Here is a 17,755-nt window from a genome sequence, read left to right as displayed (position 1 = left end):
GTTGCTAAGGTTTAGCTTTGGTTAAACCTGGTAGGTTGCGTAAGCATCCACAGCGTTCCATTCGGGATCATCACCGGTTGTAGACGATTCGGTTTCGATAGAGGCGCAGTGCGGCCGTCTTGCAGCGTCTTGAGCGCGCCGCTTAACAAGGCGCTGTTCGCGTTCTTCATCTGTCCCCGAAGCCAGTTGTCGTTTCCTGGCTTCGGCAAGCCGACGTAGCCTCCCTTTCTGTTTTTGAGGCGGCATAACGATGGAGCCGGCAAGCGACCGAACGCATCTTATACCCTCCCCCCTCCCCGTTCTCCAGCCTCCTCTCCCCACTCCGCAGCTGGCGAGAGCGAGGCGAGGGTAGCGCCTCGCGCCGCCCTTCAAGGTCAAACGTGCCTCGCGGCCGCCCCGACGCGAAGGGCTGAAACCGGTCGTAATATTGCTTTCGCAGTAAAACCGCGTACAGTATTGCGCGTTGTGCCGCGGTCGCGGATTGCCCCTTATCGTCTCTGGGAGGCTAGCCTCACGAAAGCGGGCGCAGCCGTTTGTTCGACAGTTATCGACAGCACTTTTTGCTGTGGCGATATGAAATGTGGCGTGTTTAGTGTGCAGAGATTATACTGAAACCGCTGGAGCTGTGTGCTTCTGTGAAGCGCATTAAGTGACGTGAATGGAGTATGAAGCGCAGTAATTGACGTGAAGGGATCAGTTTTGATAGGTCCGTCGGCAGCAGCTTCCGTGCATAATTGTTCACACCACCATGCCCTCGACGGCATGCACACTGCCGAACAAGTGTTGTGTGCAGGGCTGCTACGAAAATTGCAGTACCAGGAAAAATGTTCATGTCTTTTCGTTCCCCAAAGACGAAGCCACTCTAAAGAAGTAGCGGCGTGCCATTCCCTGAAAGAACTTCGCTCACACTGCGTACACCACGGTAAAATTATTTATTAAGGCGAAAGCCTTTCATGGCTCATGAGTGGAGTGGACAGGATATGTCACGCTTTCATCAATCCATAGACATCCAACAAGCCAATTCATATTCCAATTCATAACCCAACAACAACCCGCCGCGGTGGCTCAGTGGTTAAGGCACTCGGCTGCTGGCCCGAAGGACGCGGGTTCGATCCCGGCCGCGGCGGCCGAATATCGATTTAGGCGATATTCTAGAGGCCCATGTACTTTGCGATGTCAGTGCATGTTAAAGAACCCCAGGTAGTCGAAATTTTTGGAGCCCTTCACTACAGCGTCCCCCATAGCCTGAGTCGCTTTGGTAGGTGAAACCCCAATAAACCAATCCAAACCATAACTCAACAAGAAAAGCCATAGTCCACCATCCAATCGATAATCCGAAAAGCGCGAACTGTCAATGAAGAAAATTACAAAGAGTAATCTTGTGTCTAGGCGGGAATTGAACCCGGGTCGGGGTCGTGCGAGACGGGGACGGTTCCATTGCGCCAGGGCGGTTTTTATTTATTACAGTGAAACAATGATCTATGTACAGGAACTATTTGCGGCGGTTTACTTCATGCGCCACGACGGTTCGACGTTTGCCGCTGAATATAGGCGCATCTAGTGAATTCGCAGTTGTCTTAGAAGCATACAGGTGCCGTCAAAAGTAAATGGAAGGCAATATTCACGAAAAAATTTAATCATTGACCCCAAATTCATGCATCCTTGAATACATATGCGCAGCCTAATTGTAATTGTGCGAATTGCACTGTGCACCAACAAGCATGGACCATTACGTTTTAGATTTAAAGAAATTAAATTTTTTTCACAATGCCGCCTTCCATTTACTTTTGACGGCGAGTGTACATGAGCAATTGTAAGGATATAAATTACAGATGCCGTAATTTACAGAGCACAAAGGTACGTTTCCGGTAAATTTACTTCTTTTTTGGCGTGCCGCCGCGTCATCATGCGGCACGCATTGAAAACATCCCTCGTAATATGTGACGCTAGCCCACCAGATGGCATCATAATGCATAAATGCTTTCGCATTACCGCACACAGGTTGTCTTAAGTGCTTTCATGAATTTTTTTATTCGTACTTATGTGTTTTTTTTCGTCTACACAATCTGTTTGCAGGAAAATGCCATGCTTATACGTGCAGTTTGCAAACGATATAAAGGGTTGCGAATTTTCCCATTGCTCACATCGCCGTCGGAAAAAACTAAAAGTTGTTTTTCTTTATGCGAAATGAATGCATTTCTGAAACCCAGATGTTTATTTATGCAGGTGTGCGCTGATCATTTCGACACCAAATTCATCGAGCAAACGACGGCCTAAACTGATTCAAATACTGGGAAACTGATTGAAGTGTCACTGCCGGTGCTGCGTTTGCGCCTCGCTTCGGTAGCAGTTATATTTCCGGGCTGCCCTTCAGAGTTTTCAAAGGCCCAGCAGACGTCAAGAGAGGCGCCCGATGTCAAAAGCAGCAGGAAGGAAGCTAGTCATCTGTCTCGTGCACTTGAACAGTCTCTTGCTTCGCTCACAGCGGAGAAAAAGTTTTGTTCTTCAACACTTGAAGACATGAGAACATGCCTTCAAGCACTATCACTGCCAGAAGCTTAGAGCGTAACCTGTGAGAAGAGTGCAATGTTCTGAACATAGTGGATAAAAGTGCACCGTGCCTGAAAGCTTCTTTGACGATGTTTGACGATCTCTACGTTAGCGCATGTTGTCAAGGAACTTATATCACAAGGCTTGGTAACCGTGTTGTACCCTAGAGTGTTGATTGACGTACATTCACTGCAGTTTAATTTGGAAAATCTTTGCTAGTTTTAGACTGAAAACCAAAGCTCTGAGCACTTTTTCACTGGTGTAAGTGCGCTTCTTGAGAAACTGGAGAGTAGTGTTGCCCATTACAAAAAAAAAAGAGACCGTAAAGTTTTTGAGAGACCAGTTGCTGCTGCTCAGCACAAGCCGCATTCAGTACAGTGCCCAGCTGATGGCGTCCGCATGCATTCTGCATACCATATCAGCTCTCGCTCATAATTTCTTAAGAAGCACGGGCACACTGAGCTTGCCCCATCCAAGCACGATAACGAAGATTTAATCCCAATTCCAAACGCCTCCTGAAGGTCAGACCTCAGAGAGTATTTTTCTGTAGCATGCGGCGCAGAGGGCCCAGCATCTAAAGCCCCACGAGTGCCATGTGATCCTGACGCTTGATGAAACGCACATTAAGCCTTGGCTAGATTAAAAAGGTGGCAACATTTGTGGAGTTGTGGTTAACTCTTGTGAAGCTGCAACGTCAGCTCATATGTTTATGATTCAGAGCCTTCTTTGCTGTTTTAGAGAAGCGACGCGCATTATTCCTGTCAAGCCGCTAGCTGCTGTGCAGCTTCATGCTATTCTAAAGAAGACCATCCCACGTTTGGAGTATACAAGCTACAAGGTTGTGGATGTTCAATCTCACAACAGTGCCCTCAACAGAAAAACCATGTTGATGTTTTCACCACACATAAATTAAGAATTGTTTACCCACATCCCACAGACCTCGCACGACCGCTTTTTTTATGTGGTTGATGCTGTACACGTTTCGAAGAGAATCCGAAATAACTGGATTAATCACAAAAATTCAGGGACATGCCTTTTTTACCCCCATCTTGACCTTTCGAACAACAACGTCCACCCTGACTTCATTGAATGGGCATCATTGAAGGATGTGTGAGAACTGCGCAAGCTAGAAGCAGCAGAACGTTTGATGTGTAGACAAGAAATAATCTCCAGGGCACTCAATCCAAGCAATTTGGAGCGCCACAAAATGGGATACTTCAGTACCCCATAATTCTCACCTCAGGGGATGATACCTCAGGTAATCACCGTGAGCGTGAAATTACTTTAGTACTGTAGTGTGCACTGTATGTGTACAATGCATATGTGCAATGTAATAAAAAATTTTCATAGTATCATTTCGGCTCTTTATGAAAGGCTCCAAGACTCCAGCAGGCTCAAGAAAAGGTCCAACGAGAGCAAAGAACACAAAAATATACGTTCTTAAGTAAGTAAAAAAATCTATTTCCTCAATAAATGGTAGTGAAATAAATTCCCATAGGCTACCTTTAAAACCTCCTTCTGGGCATGAAAACGATGCCCTCTGCACCTCGAATAAATTCCTTGAAGGAACTAATAAACTTCCTTCTGCGCCAGGAGGAAACCTCCTTGGGCGGGAATAAATTATTTATGCCGTTCTGAGGAAAAAATCAAATTCCCAGAAGTGAATACACTAGTGGACTAGCAATTTTATGCACATCTGGGCAGCTTTTCAGTGGGTTCGTGTTTAATGTGGGGTCTTCCATGGGAGTAGTATACGGTGGCCGAGAACGCTCTTCAATTAAAATAATTCCTAATTCTGAAAAATTTTTGCCTGGTTTCTTCCTACCACTATGACTGACTCCGTTGTAATAGCGAGTTTCAAGCCTTTCTGATTAGTACTAAGTTCGTTTTCAAGCTGGTAAACGAATGAAGATTATCCTTTGTTGCCCAGTTTTCGCGGCGAGCGTAGCACCACAGAGATACAATTTGTGATGGGACCACCGGAAAAGAATTGAATATTACGTGTCCCAGCCCGTGCTCTCTATGCACTAGAAAGATGCGTTTCAAAGAAAAGAGTCGCAACGGCAACGCTCAGCTAGTTATTGCTGGCGGTCTGCACACGAACTCCTTGATGCCTCGCCGTACGCTCACCGCTGGGTTGAGTCTGCCTCAGAAGAACTGAAACATGGACAATCGGGCAATAACCGTTGACAAAGACTCGGCGTACTCTACTTCAGAAGTAATGCTTCTCGAACGGTGGCGAGCAGTCGTCGCATGGATAGGTATAATGAAAGGCTTTCCCGAAAGAATTCCGCAGACGGCTCACCCACGTGTACACGAACAGTGCAGTATGCTCGCAAAAATGCGCGCTCTTCATCGGAATTCACGAGTAATATTTCTTTCCATATTTCTTAACATTGATAAGAGTTGAACGCATTTACCATACTGAGCATGCCAAAGCCGCCTTGCTGGCTGCTCATGTTTCAGTCTTCCTTTGCGTGCGCTCACGGTGCCATCCGTTTGCCAATGATGAAGGGCATGCCAGTAGACCCTTGTTTCATACGCGAAGCGGGCCCATTTTATGCTGTTTGAATACAATAACCAGTTGGTGCGAACTTGTTTTGGATTCACTCTACGAGCACACCACCACTCTTATCACAAGGTGCAAAAAATGGTAGCCAATTCGCCTGTTATCGAGTTGTATGTATCGGTTGGGAGCTGGTGCGAGTTCTCTCAGCAAAATTTTGAATGATTTGGTAGTTTGTGGCCTCGGATGGCGTTATATTTCAGCTTAATTCTCCTCACGTCATGAAGACAAAAACTACAAATACCAGTAAAATATGCTTAATCAGAAGTCTTGAGCTGATCTAGTTATTCAGCTCTCGCATTTTCAAACTTAGAGCCAAAAAAAAAAAAAAGAAAGCGACACACTGACGTACAGCTGGCGCGATAAAACTCAAAGGCAATGAGCACCTCAGTTTCGTTTTTCTCCGTTCATTCTTCAGTTATGCAAATGCAACATTGAGGAACCGGCACCAAGTTCGTTCCTCTTAACTGCATTCCGAAAAATGGTCAGGAGTACAGGGGTTATCGTAAGCACTTCACATTAGCGCAGTGGCTTATAGCTATCAGAAAGTTAAAGGACGATGCGTGTATATCTGAAGAGCGCTATTAACTGCTTTTATACATACCGATATCCCGTCGCCTAAAGCAGCTGAAGCGGCAAAGATGAGCAGCAGCGCAGGGAAGAGATGGAGCGTCATGGCGAGAACACGAGGGCTGTGACTGTACTGCACACGCTAGTTGCCGCCAGACGCGGTATAACGTGTCCTCATTCCGCGTTGACGCGTGGTGGCTTGTGACACGCGCCTGTCTTTATGTTACTGGATGGTCGTTTATACCGTCGGAATGCTGCGAAGCCGCAACCATTTCAGAAAGAAAAAAATCAGAAGATGTCATATTTTGCCATGTCTGTGTCACCTGCGTAGCGCGTCACTACAAATGTCGATGTCTTTTGTGTACGAAAGCACGTTACAGCAGCCCAGAGCGTTGGTCTACCAGCGCGCAAAGGATGAAAGATGATGGTCTAATATATTTTCAGTATCAATCAGAGAATGCACTAACTAATCACTAACAGGAAAATATGTCTAACTCGGTGTCAAGGCGATAATTTCGAAAGGACAGAACTTATAGGCCGCACCCTGGTGGATGTGCCGGTTTAATCCACGCTGTTTCTGTGCAAGGTTGCAAATACGTAGTACAAAGCTACATAGCCATGCACGCTTACATGCTGCTGGACATCGAGAAGGGGCACGTCGGCTGTCAGAGACGCAAGATTTCGAGCACCGGAACGTTCTTTATCATGCATTGGGATTGCGTCGCACACAGGCATCTTCACACTTCTTCCCCGTGAAAGGAGGAGGCCAGCGCTTAAATAATATGCTACCGCGGCAAGTCTAAGTGGCGGAAAATTCACACACTAGTAAGCAGAGAACAGGCCGGTGGTGGCGTGTCTCGGGCACACCAGGAGTAAGAGGTGTAGTGTGGAAAATAAGGGGATTCATTCGACGGGTGAACAGAAGAACGAATGTTCCAAATTAGCGCGCAGAGGACAGTTAGTGATGGACAGGTCTGAAAGGAAGCGCTACAACTAGTCATGGTGAAAAAGCAGCGCAAGCTAGACGGGACACACAACAGAAGAAAGACTCCGCATGCGCTGACCGGTTTGTTACGTCATGGTTGGCACAAAAGTTGTTACAAAAGCTGTTTTTTCACCATGAGTATGTATACCGCCAAGCCGAAAATTCTGCTGTGATACAAACTGAGACGGGAAGGGTGATGAGGGCGTCTAATGTGTAACTGAGGCATGGACAGGACGTAGCCATGCTTAAAGTACCGCCGAAACTGCTTGTAATTATTGCGAATGGGGCGTATGTAAGTTCATGGCTGAAAAACCATCTGGCGCGCCAAACCACAGGATTTTCGCCACCCGGATTTGAATGTCATGGGAAGAACAATTCTCCAGGTCACTGCCAAAAAATCGTGAACTGAATTCCTTTGAACTGGGTCCATTTTATAATTTTCATTTGGAGAGGCCGGATGAAAAATTTATTCGGGCTAAGCTTACTGGCTTAGCGCATTAATCAGCCAAAACCGATTGGAAGTAGTGGTGTTTCCAGTAGGTAAAGTCGGTCTAGTGCATGCATGCAACGGTGGTGGTAGCTTTGTCACAAGCATATTTACAGATATTTAATGCACGCAACGAGCCAACCTGACACGCAAATAGCTACATGGCTTTGCTTTTTTATTTTAAGCACGTTTAGCTACTTTGCTTCACCTCTCTTTTCGAGCATGTTTAGCAACTTGGCTTTGACATTTTTTACTTACTTTGCGTAGCCTCTCTTTCGAACTCGTTTCACCACTTGGCTTCGCCGCTTTATTAGCCAGCACCACTGCTAGTGGTGCGGTTTTGTAAGTTCATCTCGGATGTCAACACGCTTTCGAAGTTCCTGTCGGAATGGAGAACACCCACTTCCTCCGCCATGGCGAATATACGAGCATCCCACGTCGCACACTTTTGGTGAACATTCGTCATGGAATCCCTTTCTTGGCACCTCGTCAATGGGAAATTAACTCTGCAGCTGCATGTTTTGAAGGAAAGAAATGGAACAGTAACCCTCTGATATCTCTGTGAACACCTTTACCGAAGCCATAGCTGTTGTGCGAGGAGTACATGTGGGAAAAGAAAGACGCTCAACAGCGGCGGCGGTGGGGGGAAGGGGCAAGGTCGGAAGGTGAGAGGGAAAGAGAAAAGAGAGAAAGAGGTTCCGCGTCTTACCGAGGCTCCGGCGCGTAAGCTGTTCTCCGTGTATTTGCTTTCGCAATGTCGTTAATGTAAACGACATTTAGCCATTGGGCTGAATGACTTGCTGCTGAATGACTTGAATGGTGCTCTGAAGGTGAAATGAAAAGATACTTCAAGCTAGTCCTGAGCCCTTGGACATTTCTGAAAGAAGGTAGAGTTCTGTTTTCTTTAAGGTTTGCCTCTGTGCGAAAGCAACTCTCGCTAAACAGTCGATGCCATTCCAATTACATATGTTGACCTCTGTGTTGCGGACGTCTGTGTGAATGTTTCTCAGCGATAGATCTGCGTCATCTCCTGGTTGAACTTCTGCCTTAATACCTATAATATTCAAGTTGCAGTAATGAGGCAATGCACGGGATACCTGCTCCGGCACTGCGGAAGCTCTGAGGAAAAATACGCTGCCGCAGTTAGTCCCGTTTCTTGAACTGGACAGATAACCTTGCACAGTTCTGCCAGGTCCAGCTTCAATGGCCAACAGGTTTCCCAACCCTTTCTCATTAATACCCGTCACAATGTCCCAGTAAAAGTCGTATGTAATGTAAAGATCTGCAATGGGTGTTCAGACGCACTGATCTATCGTTCGTAAGGCTTTTTTCGCTGTTGAAGGAACCTACTCACCGCGTATCTTGCTAACATCCTTGGCCTCAACAGAGTTGGGCTTCAAGTTATGGTGTCCATTAAAAAAGACAGTCAGTTTGTTCTTTTCTTGTCGTACTTCCTTCCGAAAACGCCGCGTACAAGGACTACTAAACCAAAGAGGAGAATACAAAAGGCGCAACAGAACACCTGAGATCTCACCTAGCACGACACAAAACGCAAAATAGAGCGCGAAGTCCGCATTTAAATCCCCGCCATACGAGCACAGTAATGAAGCTCTATTTGCTTCTTCCATCCAGAATAGGGGTTAGCGACCGGACGAGATAACGTCCGAGAACGTCGGACGTGGTTCGCATTAAAAAAAAAAAATTACAACGGCAGGGATGCCGCGCTCTTTTTGTTTCTGTCGAGACTATCATACAGTGATCCAAAGTGGAACGCACTGATGTGGCGGCAGGAAGGGGGTCAGGGGGATCTGCCGAAGCTGTTAACCGTAGCGTGGTGATACGCTGTATGCTCGAGGGGAGGAACCACTAACAGGGGCGATGTAGGCCTTCGTCTAGGCGTCCGAAGTGAGTGCTCTACGAAGTGAAGGGTCCTGGATCTTCCTGCATCTTGAAAATTGAACTACAAGCGACCTGACGGAATTCTTAGATTGTATATTTTGCTCAAGTCTAGATTCTTCTTTCCCATTCTCAAAAACATCTTAATTAAACCAAGAAGCAGCTCACTGCAGTAACGTATTAGCGCCCGTCCTTCATCTCCTTGTCTTTTTGTCCGTGTACTTGTAGCGTCATGTCTTAAAAAAGGCAGCTCACCCTCACTGTAAAAACTATCAGTCGATTTGGGTAATTAGGCCATGTGCGTTAGCATGGCGTCAATTGTCGGTTGCAGCTACAAACCACTAGGTGTTACCAGGCTGCACCTAATTACCACCCAGTCTTTCGTTTAGGTGCTGTGCAAGCATTCGAATCACGTTCTCCTCCTAACCGCTGCTGCTCACTCCGCTTAGCTCGACGGACTTAGGGGTGGTGTCGCCTAATTAGCGCCCCAGGTTCTGGTCTGGGGACCACCGGCTACCGCTTGGCAAGTAAGCCACCCTGTGGGCAGGTGAGCAGTGGCGCAGTGGTTCAAGACAGATGATATGGCAGGTTTTGCCATCGGTGGGACTTGAGTTGCTTGGGTTGGGTTGCGCCCAGGTTGCTCTTCCCAGGCAGCTTCCAGCGATTAAATGGGCTGCCGCCTGACACGGCGGGCAGGTAGCCCACCACCTTATGGGCAAGTCAGCAATCTGCTACAAAGCCGCCTTCAGACAAACAGACTGACAAACACTACGCCCACATGCGGAAAACAACCACTACAGATGCTGGCGCACTAAAACACTTGAGGGGGCGGGCACTGAAGCTTTGCTTTAAAGGTGCAGTGAAAAGGAATCAGAACTCGTTTTTTTGCCGCGGGAACTCAATCTACACGTTCCGAGCATTCTTAGAAACCTCGACTTATTGCCCTGTGTGGCCAATTTCCCTAGTTAAATTGGATTAACGTCCGGCTCCCGCCTTTTTTTTTTAATTCTCCCCGTACGGAGGGAGGAGTCGGCCAACGCGTGGAATGCCTTTCAGCCAGCTCTGTGGAGGCTTTGCTTTCGCTTTATTTTGTTTTCTAGGTTTCCGTCAATAAATAGTCTCATTCGCAGATAATATAGCCGCAAAATAAGCCCGGAGAAATAAAAATAGGCGCTGACTATTTGCTACTACGGATTACTACGCATTACTCCGCCGATGGCAGAGCAGCAAGCCTCCACGGAGCTGGCTGAAAGGCACTCCACGCGTTGGTCGACTCCGCCCACCGTACGGGGAGAATTAAAAAAGAAGGCGGGAGCCGGACGTTAATTCGATTTAATTAGGGAAATCGGCCACACATGGCAATAAGTCGAAGTTTCTAAGAATGCTCGGAACATGTAGATTGAGTTCCCGCGGCAAAAAGACGAGTTAAGATTCTTCTTCACTGCACCTTTAAGGGCAGGACGCGGTAGCTTTCTACCCTTCCGCGGCCTGGGGCCATCTTTGCGCACTAGTTCGCAGACACGGTTATACTCTACTTTACATTCACAGATCGCGGGGAGCCATCATACTCCTGGCGCAGTGGCGCAGCGGTTAAGCGATGCGTCACTGCCCCGGCAGGTGGCTTCTTCAAACACAGCCACCTGTGGGGCTTATGAGACCTAGGTTGTCGAGCAACCTCTCGTGGTCAGTCATTAATTTAATTGCCTCTTGGCGTATTTCCCAGCTTGCTCACAAGTGGAGAAATGGTCTGCTGGAACGTGGCTGCCACGGGAAGATCCAGAAGGATGGTAAAACTAAAATGTGTGAAGAGCTGCACTCAAACTTTGCATTACAGACTATCGGAATCATTTGACAATTTTTTTACGACTGATAACAATTTTCCATCTAAGCCATATGCTGCATTTCTGCAAACGTTCTGCAAATATGGTGACATCTACTTCATTGAGAAAACAAGTAAAAATGGCTGCAGGCGATCGTATAAATCCCCATTTGTGCACAGGGCACGTAATCTGTGGCCAACGGATATAAAATTTATAGAAGGGACAGCAGAGAAGAAAAAAAAGCAGGAAAGGAAGTGAGAACGGACAGCGGGAGAAGAGGAATCTATATGCAGCTTGTGTACGCAGTCACTGATTCATACTCAAGCAAGTAAATAGAAAAATCAAGAATTAGTTTACTGCTTTGGTTCACTGGGGTTTAACATCCCAGAGCGACTCAAGCTATAAGGGACGCGCTACTGAAGGGCTCAGGAAATGTCGGCCACCTGGGGTTTTTTTGACGTGCACAGTAAAATCACAGTACACGGGTCTCTTACATTTCGCCTCCATCGAAATTCGATCGCTGCAGCCGGGATCTAACCCGGGTCTTTCGGGTCAGCAGTCGAGCGCCATAACCACTGAGCCACCGTGGTGGCCCGAGTGGTATCAAGCAGTCGTTGTATAAGTGTCTATTTATAGTGGCTTCGAAAGGGAAAAGAAATAACGCGAATTAAATGAGCCCTAACTTTCAGACATTTTATTTCGCTCACAATTAAGAATCCACAAGACAACAATCCACACAATCGCAGATATCCACAACAAAGTTCCCATTTGTCGCCCAGTTAGGAGCATTGCTCTGTGTCGTAGAGGGCGTACCTCTCTGGGCCGCAGTTCTTATCGAAATTTACAACACATTCCTCAGGCACAGAATCCTGGAAGCCTTTTTGCACCAAGAGGAGGCAATCTGCAGGAAAATAAAAAAATATATATTTTTTAAGTATTTGTCCGCGGCATTTCCAGAGCAGCGGTAGGGAACAGTTTCCGGAAGCAGGCTTCGATGAATCCTTACATTTCTACTTCCAAGAAAGGATTTATGAAAGAACTTGCCGTCGTGAAAACTTGCTTAAGAAAATTCGCGGCGCCCTTGCTTGAGTGTCAGTTAATAAGTTATTGTGACGGCTTTAGAAATCTGGGCAGAATTTAGGATTCTTATATTGTAATCTGCATCGTGCTCCTCCACGTGCAAAGTTATTAGCCTACAAATCCTTCCTCATGTCCAAACTACAATTTGCATCGCCCATTTGGAATCCTCATTAAGCTTACCTTATTAATGACCTCGAATATGTTCAAAACCGCGCTGCTAGTTTCATTTATTCCTGGTATTCCTATGACCCGAGCCTTACCTGCTTACAGAACAACATCTGGATTATCAGCCTTTGCACTCGGTCGTCGCCTTGCCAGCGTATCTTTATTTCACAAACATTTTCGCAGCCCTATGCGTATCGCACCTTATTATCTTCCCCCCCCCCCCCCCCCCGAACGCATATCGCACCCCACCAGCCATCAGCTACAAGTTGCTAGCCATCGTTCTCGCACTGTCACGTTTTCAAATTCCTTTTCTCCTTGTGCAGCTGCAGTCTGGAACGCCCTTCCATACAACGTTGTATCACGTGATCATCACACTTTGTTGAAAATGTCAGAAAAAGTGTGTTACTGTAACTATTTTTTTTTAATTTTTACCACCCTTTATATAACACCCTTACTGGGGACTTTAAAGCAAGAAAATTAAATGAAATGAAATTGCTGGTATGTTTTAAGATATGCTAAGCTTAAGACGCACCACTTGCTCTGCTTATGCCAAAGAAGCTCGTAAAAGAATGGAATGTGTTATCTAACGCTGTTCACCACGTTTGCAGTGTGAGGCAGGAATATTTTAGTTCACCGGAATGTTTATATCAGGAGATATCCTGGGCTTCCTCACTTGCAGCTCGAGCTCAGAAGACTATGTCCGCAAGCAGTGCAGATGATTCAAAGCGTAAGCACGGTTTCCGTAGCACCTAAGAGGGCCATATCACTAAAACGAGGTGTACAGGCAAATCCCGCCCTGCACTTGAACGAAATAGAGTTACCCGAAAAAATTAACATAAATTTCTAGGCATAACATTTGACAGAAAACTGCCTTTCCTGCCTCACATAAATGCTTTGAAAAAGAAAGCTTCTCGATCCCATAATATACTTAAAGTACTCTCCCGAAAGCACTGGAGTTCCGATAAGTCATGTCTTTTACAAATTTATCTCCCTGTAGTGCGCTCTTCCCTGGATTATGGATTTATAGTATATGGGTCAGCGAGACCATCGTATCTGAAACGAGTGGACCCGGTACATAATTTAGGTTTGCGACTTTCCACTGGTGCATACAGGACTTCACCCATAAATAGTCTTTATGTATAAACTAACAAACTATCACTTAGAGACAGAAGAACGATGCTCACGTGTTCATACATTTTAAAAATCCGTTCACTACCTAAACACATCTGTCACCAAATAGCCACAAAGGGCCCATCAAGAACACTATTTAAGAACAAACCGCAGACTACTAGGCCAATGCTCTTGCGCTTCGAAGTGATGTGCGAAAACCTAGGCGTACTAGATACATTACCTGACATTGCTCCAAGACGAGATCCATTACCTCCATGGTACTTTTTTCCTTCAATCTGCGATTTTATTCTTACAAAGTTCCGCAAAAAACAAACCCTACAGCAGCATATAATACAAGAATTTTTTGCACTCGAGGAAAAATACGGTACTTTTACACGTTTTTATAGAGATGGCTCGTAAACAGATGTTTACTTTGGAAGCACAGTGTTACAGGGGAATTGGAATCAAATAGTAAGGCCTCCGCAATGTGCATCAATCTTCACTGCTGAATGTTACGCCGTCTGTGCAGCCACTCAGCAAATAGTAAACAAGAAGCTCACAAACAGTATTATTTTCACAGACTCACTAAGTTTACTTACTGCTCTCTACTCTAGAAATGCAATCACTCCGTTACTTGGTGACTTCATACATAACATAGTAATAGCCACAGGTCAAGGACAAAACATTAAACTCTGCTGGGTCCCGAGTCATGTCGGAATAAAAGGAAACGAGAGAGCAGACTTCTGCGCTGCTCAAGCTCGAGGCAAGGAAATAAAGGAAGTAAATATTCCCTTTATGGATTGCGTGAACTTACTACAGCGTAAATTAAGAGAAAAATGGCAGTCCGTATGGAACAACGAAGCAAATAACAAGCTACACTTAGTAAAGCCAGTTTTAGGCGAGTGGATGTCGCGCACCCACCAGGAACGTTTCAAGGAAGTGGTTATCTGTCGCCGTCGTATAGGGCACACGCACCTTACACATAATTTCCTACTAACAAAACAAGACAAGCCACAATGTGAATTATGCCACGATGAGCTAACAATAAATCCTATTTTATTCTCATGCAGAAAAATAGAAACACTGAGAAAAAAGCATTTTACAGTTTTTTATAATGAACACATACCATTCCACCCAACTTTGCTCTTAGGTGAACATGCACTTGTTGACATTTCACAGGATTTTAAGCTTTTACACATAGCAGGTGTTTTAGACAAAATGTAGATGCAATAAATAATGATCAGTGTTTTACAACAACCAGATTTTTTGAACCACACCTCAGCCCCTCTCTCGTCCTGAGAAGAAGGCTGAGGTCTTTATTCAATTTGTCAGGAGCCTCGACACCCTTGCGCCGCCAAGGATGGTTGCAGAGGTTACCTGACCTTCTTTAAAGCTTTTACCATAAGTCACTTCTAAATTTTTTCTTATATTTTTACTACGTTCCATGAAATAACTTTTTAAGCCCATTACACCACCGTTGACTTAAACTTTTGCATAACATCCTATATAAAACGATTTCCTATACCCTCAGCTTAGAGCATGATAGCCTTAGCCGCTTATGCGCCATTAAAACCAACACAACACAACACAGTCAGAGAGCACCAAAATTATGCGGGCAATAATTAATCCGTACATTCAATTGAGCAATAGTTGTTAATGCCTGAAGTATCGCTTTCCGCACTCTGTGCTTGAGATAAAATCGGGATAATCGCCTTAATGGCAAGTGTCGAGTGCTTCTCAAGCTTCTTAGCCGAGGTCACATGACCTCCCTAGCAAATCAGACAATTTCGTGACAGAGAAGCCGGATATTTTTTTGTGAAATGACAAGCTCAACGTATGCCATTAAAACAATGCAGCAGTGCTCATACGCGCGGCACATAGTGTTAGATCCCGAGTTCTCGTCCTCGTTGAAACCATTTTTCCGTGTGCTTATTGCGTTTGATATCCGAAGCTTAAAATGAAATATCTCCATAACAAACAACTACTAACGTGGCGATACCGCTAGGCTGCCTGCATTCCTTGGGACCTTCAGTGGGCCGCACAGCTTTCCTGCTTCGTGTGTGGGCCTGCCTGATTTTCATCGCGCCCTTCAAACTTTCCCTTGCTACCGTCATAATAGCGCAATTTTATGTGCACGTGCTCCACGGGGTAGACAGGGCATTTGCTGGTGTGGCTTACATTGACTGCCGGAAAGAGGAAACCGTCCAACAAAGCAGCTCTCTCCGTTGTAGTAGTACCCCTGGGCTCCGAAAGTAATAGCGTCTTCTGGAGGACAAAAGAAACAAATGTGCTCAAGGTGCCGATGGGAGCTTCGCTGGAACGTCCTGCCAAGGATGCACGGTGTGCACTGTCCTATTGAATTGTGTGGCATTCGCGCGTGCATTTGTTACGAACTGTACCGTGTGTTTCGCCGCAGACGTTCTGCCATTTTTATAAATAGGCTTTGGAGTTAGAAGAGTGCTTTTTTTCGGCCTAGTGTTTTCAGTGGTGTAGCGCTGCAGAATGCAGCTAAGACAAGTTAACTAGTAGGCTGGCTAACTAATAATGAATAGTTAACTTTTATGAACAATACTTTCAGTGTCTTCATTTACTGCTAGGCGTGTAGCCCATCGTAAGTAATATCGATATTGCCGTGAATCTTTGCAGTGTTTGTTTGTTTATTCTTTAAAGCTTCCGGCACGCTGGCTTAACGCTTTGTTTGTGACGCAAGACGCGGCCAGATTTATGTCGACTGATTGCATTCAGGCGGAGCCTATATGCGTTGTTCCAGAATGTTGCAACTTTGCATGCGTATCTCGAAAGTTCGCCATCAGCATTAAACTGAGTGCTGCTGGGAGAAGAACGCATTCTTTTCGACGACCGCCAAGCATGCTTGTTGTTTCGCCGCCACCGAGTCATTCAGTTCTTTGTGGGCGTAAGTCAGCCCAATAGTTTCGTTCGAAACCATTTAGGCTTTCTTCTTGCACGCTGTAGTGCTCTCACTACTACGTGACAATATCAGTTTCTAGAATTTCAAAAAGCTGTTACCGTCGGAGGTGTGCCCCACTAATTTTGGCTATTTCGACGATTTACACTGAAGAGGTTGCTTTGCCTGCAACTTTTGCGGGAGCCCGTGTATTTTGGCGCGATGTACACAAACTTCATGGGCCACAAAACCGCCATTGGCTACGTTTTAGAAATTCTAAATACTGTCATGGATATCATAACGTTGGGCTATACGCGTCTCAATGAGGAGTCTACAGTTAATCATTCAGTATTACCTAACCAGCGCAATAGCATGCATGTCTTTTTTATTATTATTGTGACCGTACGCCTGCTGGCATAATGTATTATTCACGAATATAGACACACATTGGGCTCTCGAAGGAAGTCCAGTAATGTCTGGGCCCAAAAGTCCATTCTTCTGCATCCGGTGGACGGCCTCGGAAGGGGGGGGGGGGAGGGGTCTGCATTAGAGCAGGTGTTTCAGCCGCACAGCACGCAGAGAGGGTCAGATCCAAAGGAAGTGTTTAGTGTTCGCCTCGCAGACTGCTCTTCAAGCACTTTGCTCAACACGGTATCCTTGCACCTGCGACCAGTACATTATACCAATCCTAGCATTCACATTATTTGGAACATGCACCCCGTGACTGGACCCACACGCCCTTATATACCTGCGCCTTTACCCCGCACCCTTTTCAACGATCTTCACTGCCTTTCTCATCCCTGCATCCGTGCCTCTCAGCGCCCCGCTGCGGAACGTTTTTTCTAGCCTGGCCTCAACGCCGACGTTCTCTTTTGCTGATGCACTACACCGCTGATAATGCTATAGCGAAAAAAAAGTGCTCTTGTAACCCAGAAAGCCTATTTTTAGAAATCGTATATTTTAGGTGAAACATCCGGTATGTAGCAATGGCTCTTAAAAGGAACACTCAATACGACTACATCAGAATATTGCTTTCAATAAAGAATGATTCTCTGGCTTTTTTTCCCTTCGTTGACGTTTTTCTTGCAGAAAAATACGCATTTAATAACGTGAAAAGTGGGTTTAAAAACCTTCCTGCCAGTCGCTGCAAACTTGCTACGTTCTAACCGGAAAGGTCTGGTTTCCATTGTTTTAAAGTGAGCTGGACAGTAGAGTAGTCTCTCGGATCATCTGGGATAAGAACGCGGTACCCCATCAACACAGGCAAAGATCTATTTACCTTATTTTCCTTTTGATGGCAAAGCTCTTAGATCATCCCAGTTGCGAAACTCCGCTACAGAAAGTGACTAGTTCCAGTAGCCACTTTAAGGGACAATGGATCTATGGATGGAAAATAGAAGCGTCCACTTTGAAACGGAGTGGCGGCAGTCGCCACCATGCTCGGCTCTTTTCATTCATTTTTCTTTACATTCCTTTAATTGCGTCATAAATTGGTCTACACATTCACCTTTTGCTTTGAATACATTTCTAATTCTACACTCCCAACCTTATGTCACCTTCCTGCTTTTCAGCCACCAATCTTCCAATCGCTGTTTGCTAATTTACACCGCAGATTTATTTA

The 17,755-nt window shown here is 45.7% G+C and overlaps 1 protein-coding gene and 1 pseudogene across 2 annotated transcripts in view; both read right to left on the bottom strand.

Moving 5' to 3' along the window:
• Positions 1-5,838, bottom strand: part of LOC149362041 (uncharacterized) — a 44,135-nt pseudogene extending 38,297 nt beyond the window's left edge. Inside the window, exon 1 of the transcript XR_016288471.1 lies at positions 5,721-5,838. The product of XR_016288471.1 is annotated as an uncharacterized LOC149362041 (transcript). The remainder of the gene's footprint in view (positions 1-5,720) is intronic.
• A 5,815-nt stretch (positions 5,839-11,653) lies between these two features.
• LOC149362040 (uncharacterized) overlaps positions 11,654-17,755 on the bottom strand; it is a 42,876-nt gene continuing 36,774 nt past the window's right edge. Inside the window, exons 4-5 of the mRNA XM_089568210.1 lie at positions 15,408-15,494; positions 11,654-11,775 (exon numbers count right to left, since the gene is read on the bottom strand). Of these exons, the coding sequence (XP_089424336.1) occupies positions 11,654-11,775; positions 15,408-15,494 (209 nt within the window). The remainder of the gene's footprint in view (positions 11,776-15,407; positions 15,495-17,755) is intronic.

This window comes from Amblyomma mixtum, chromosome 2, assembly GCF_055824585.1.
Source record: "Amblyomma mixtum isolate Tamu chromosome 2, ASM5582458v1, whole genome shotgun sequence".
NCBI classification, from domain to species: domain Eukaryota; kingdom Metazoa; phylum Arthropoda; class Arachnida; order Ixodida; family Ixodidae; genus Amblyomma; species Amblyomma mixtum.
The sequence above is the reverse complement of the archived record's forward strand: the minus strand, read 5'-3'. Positions and strand labels throughout refer to the sequence as shown.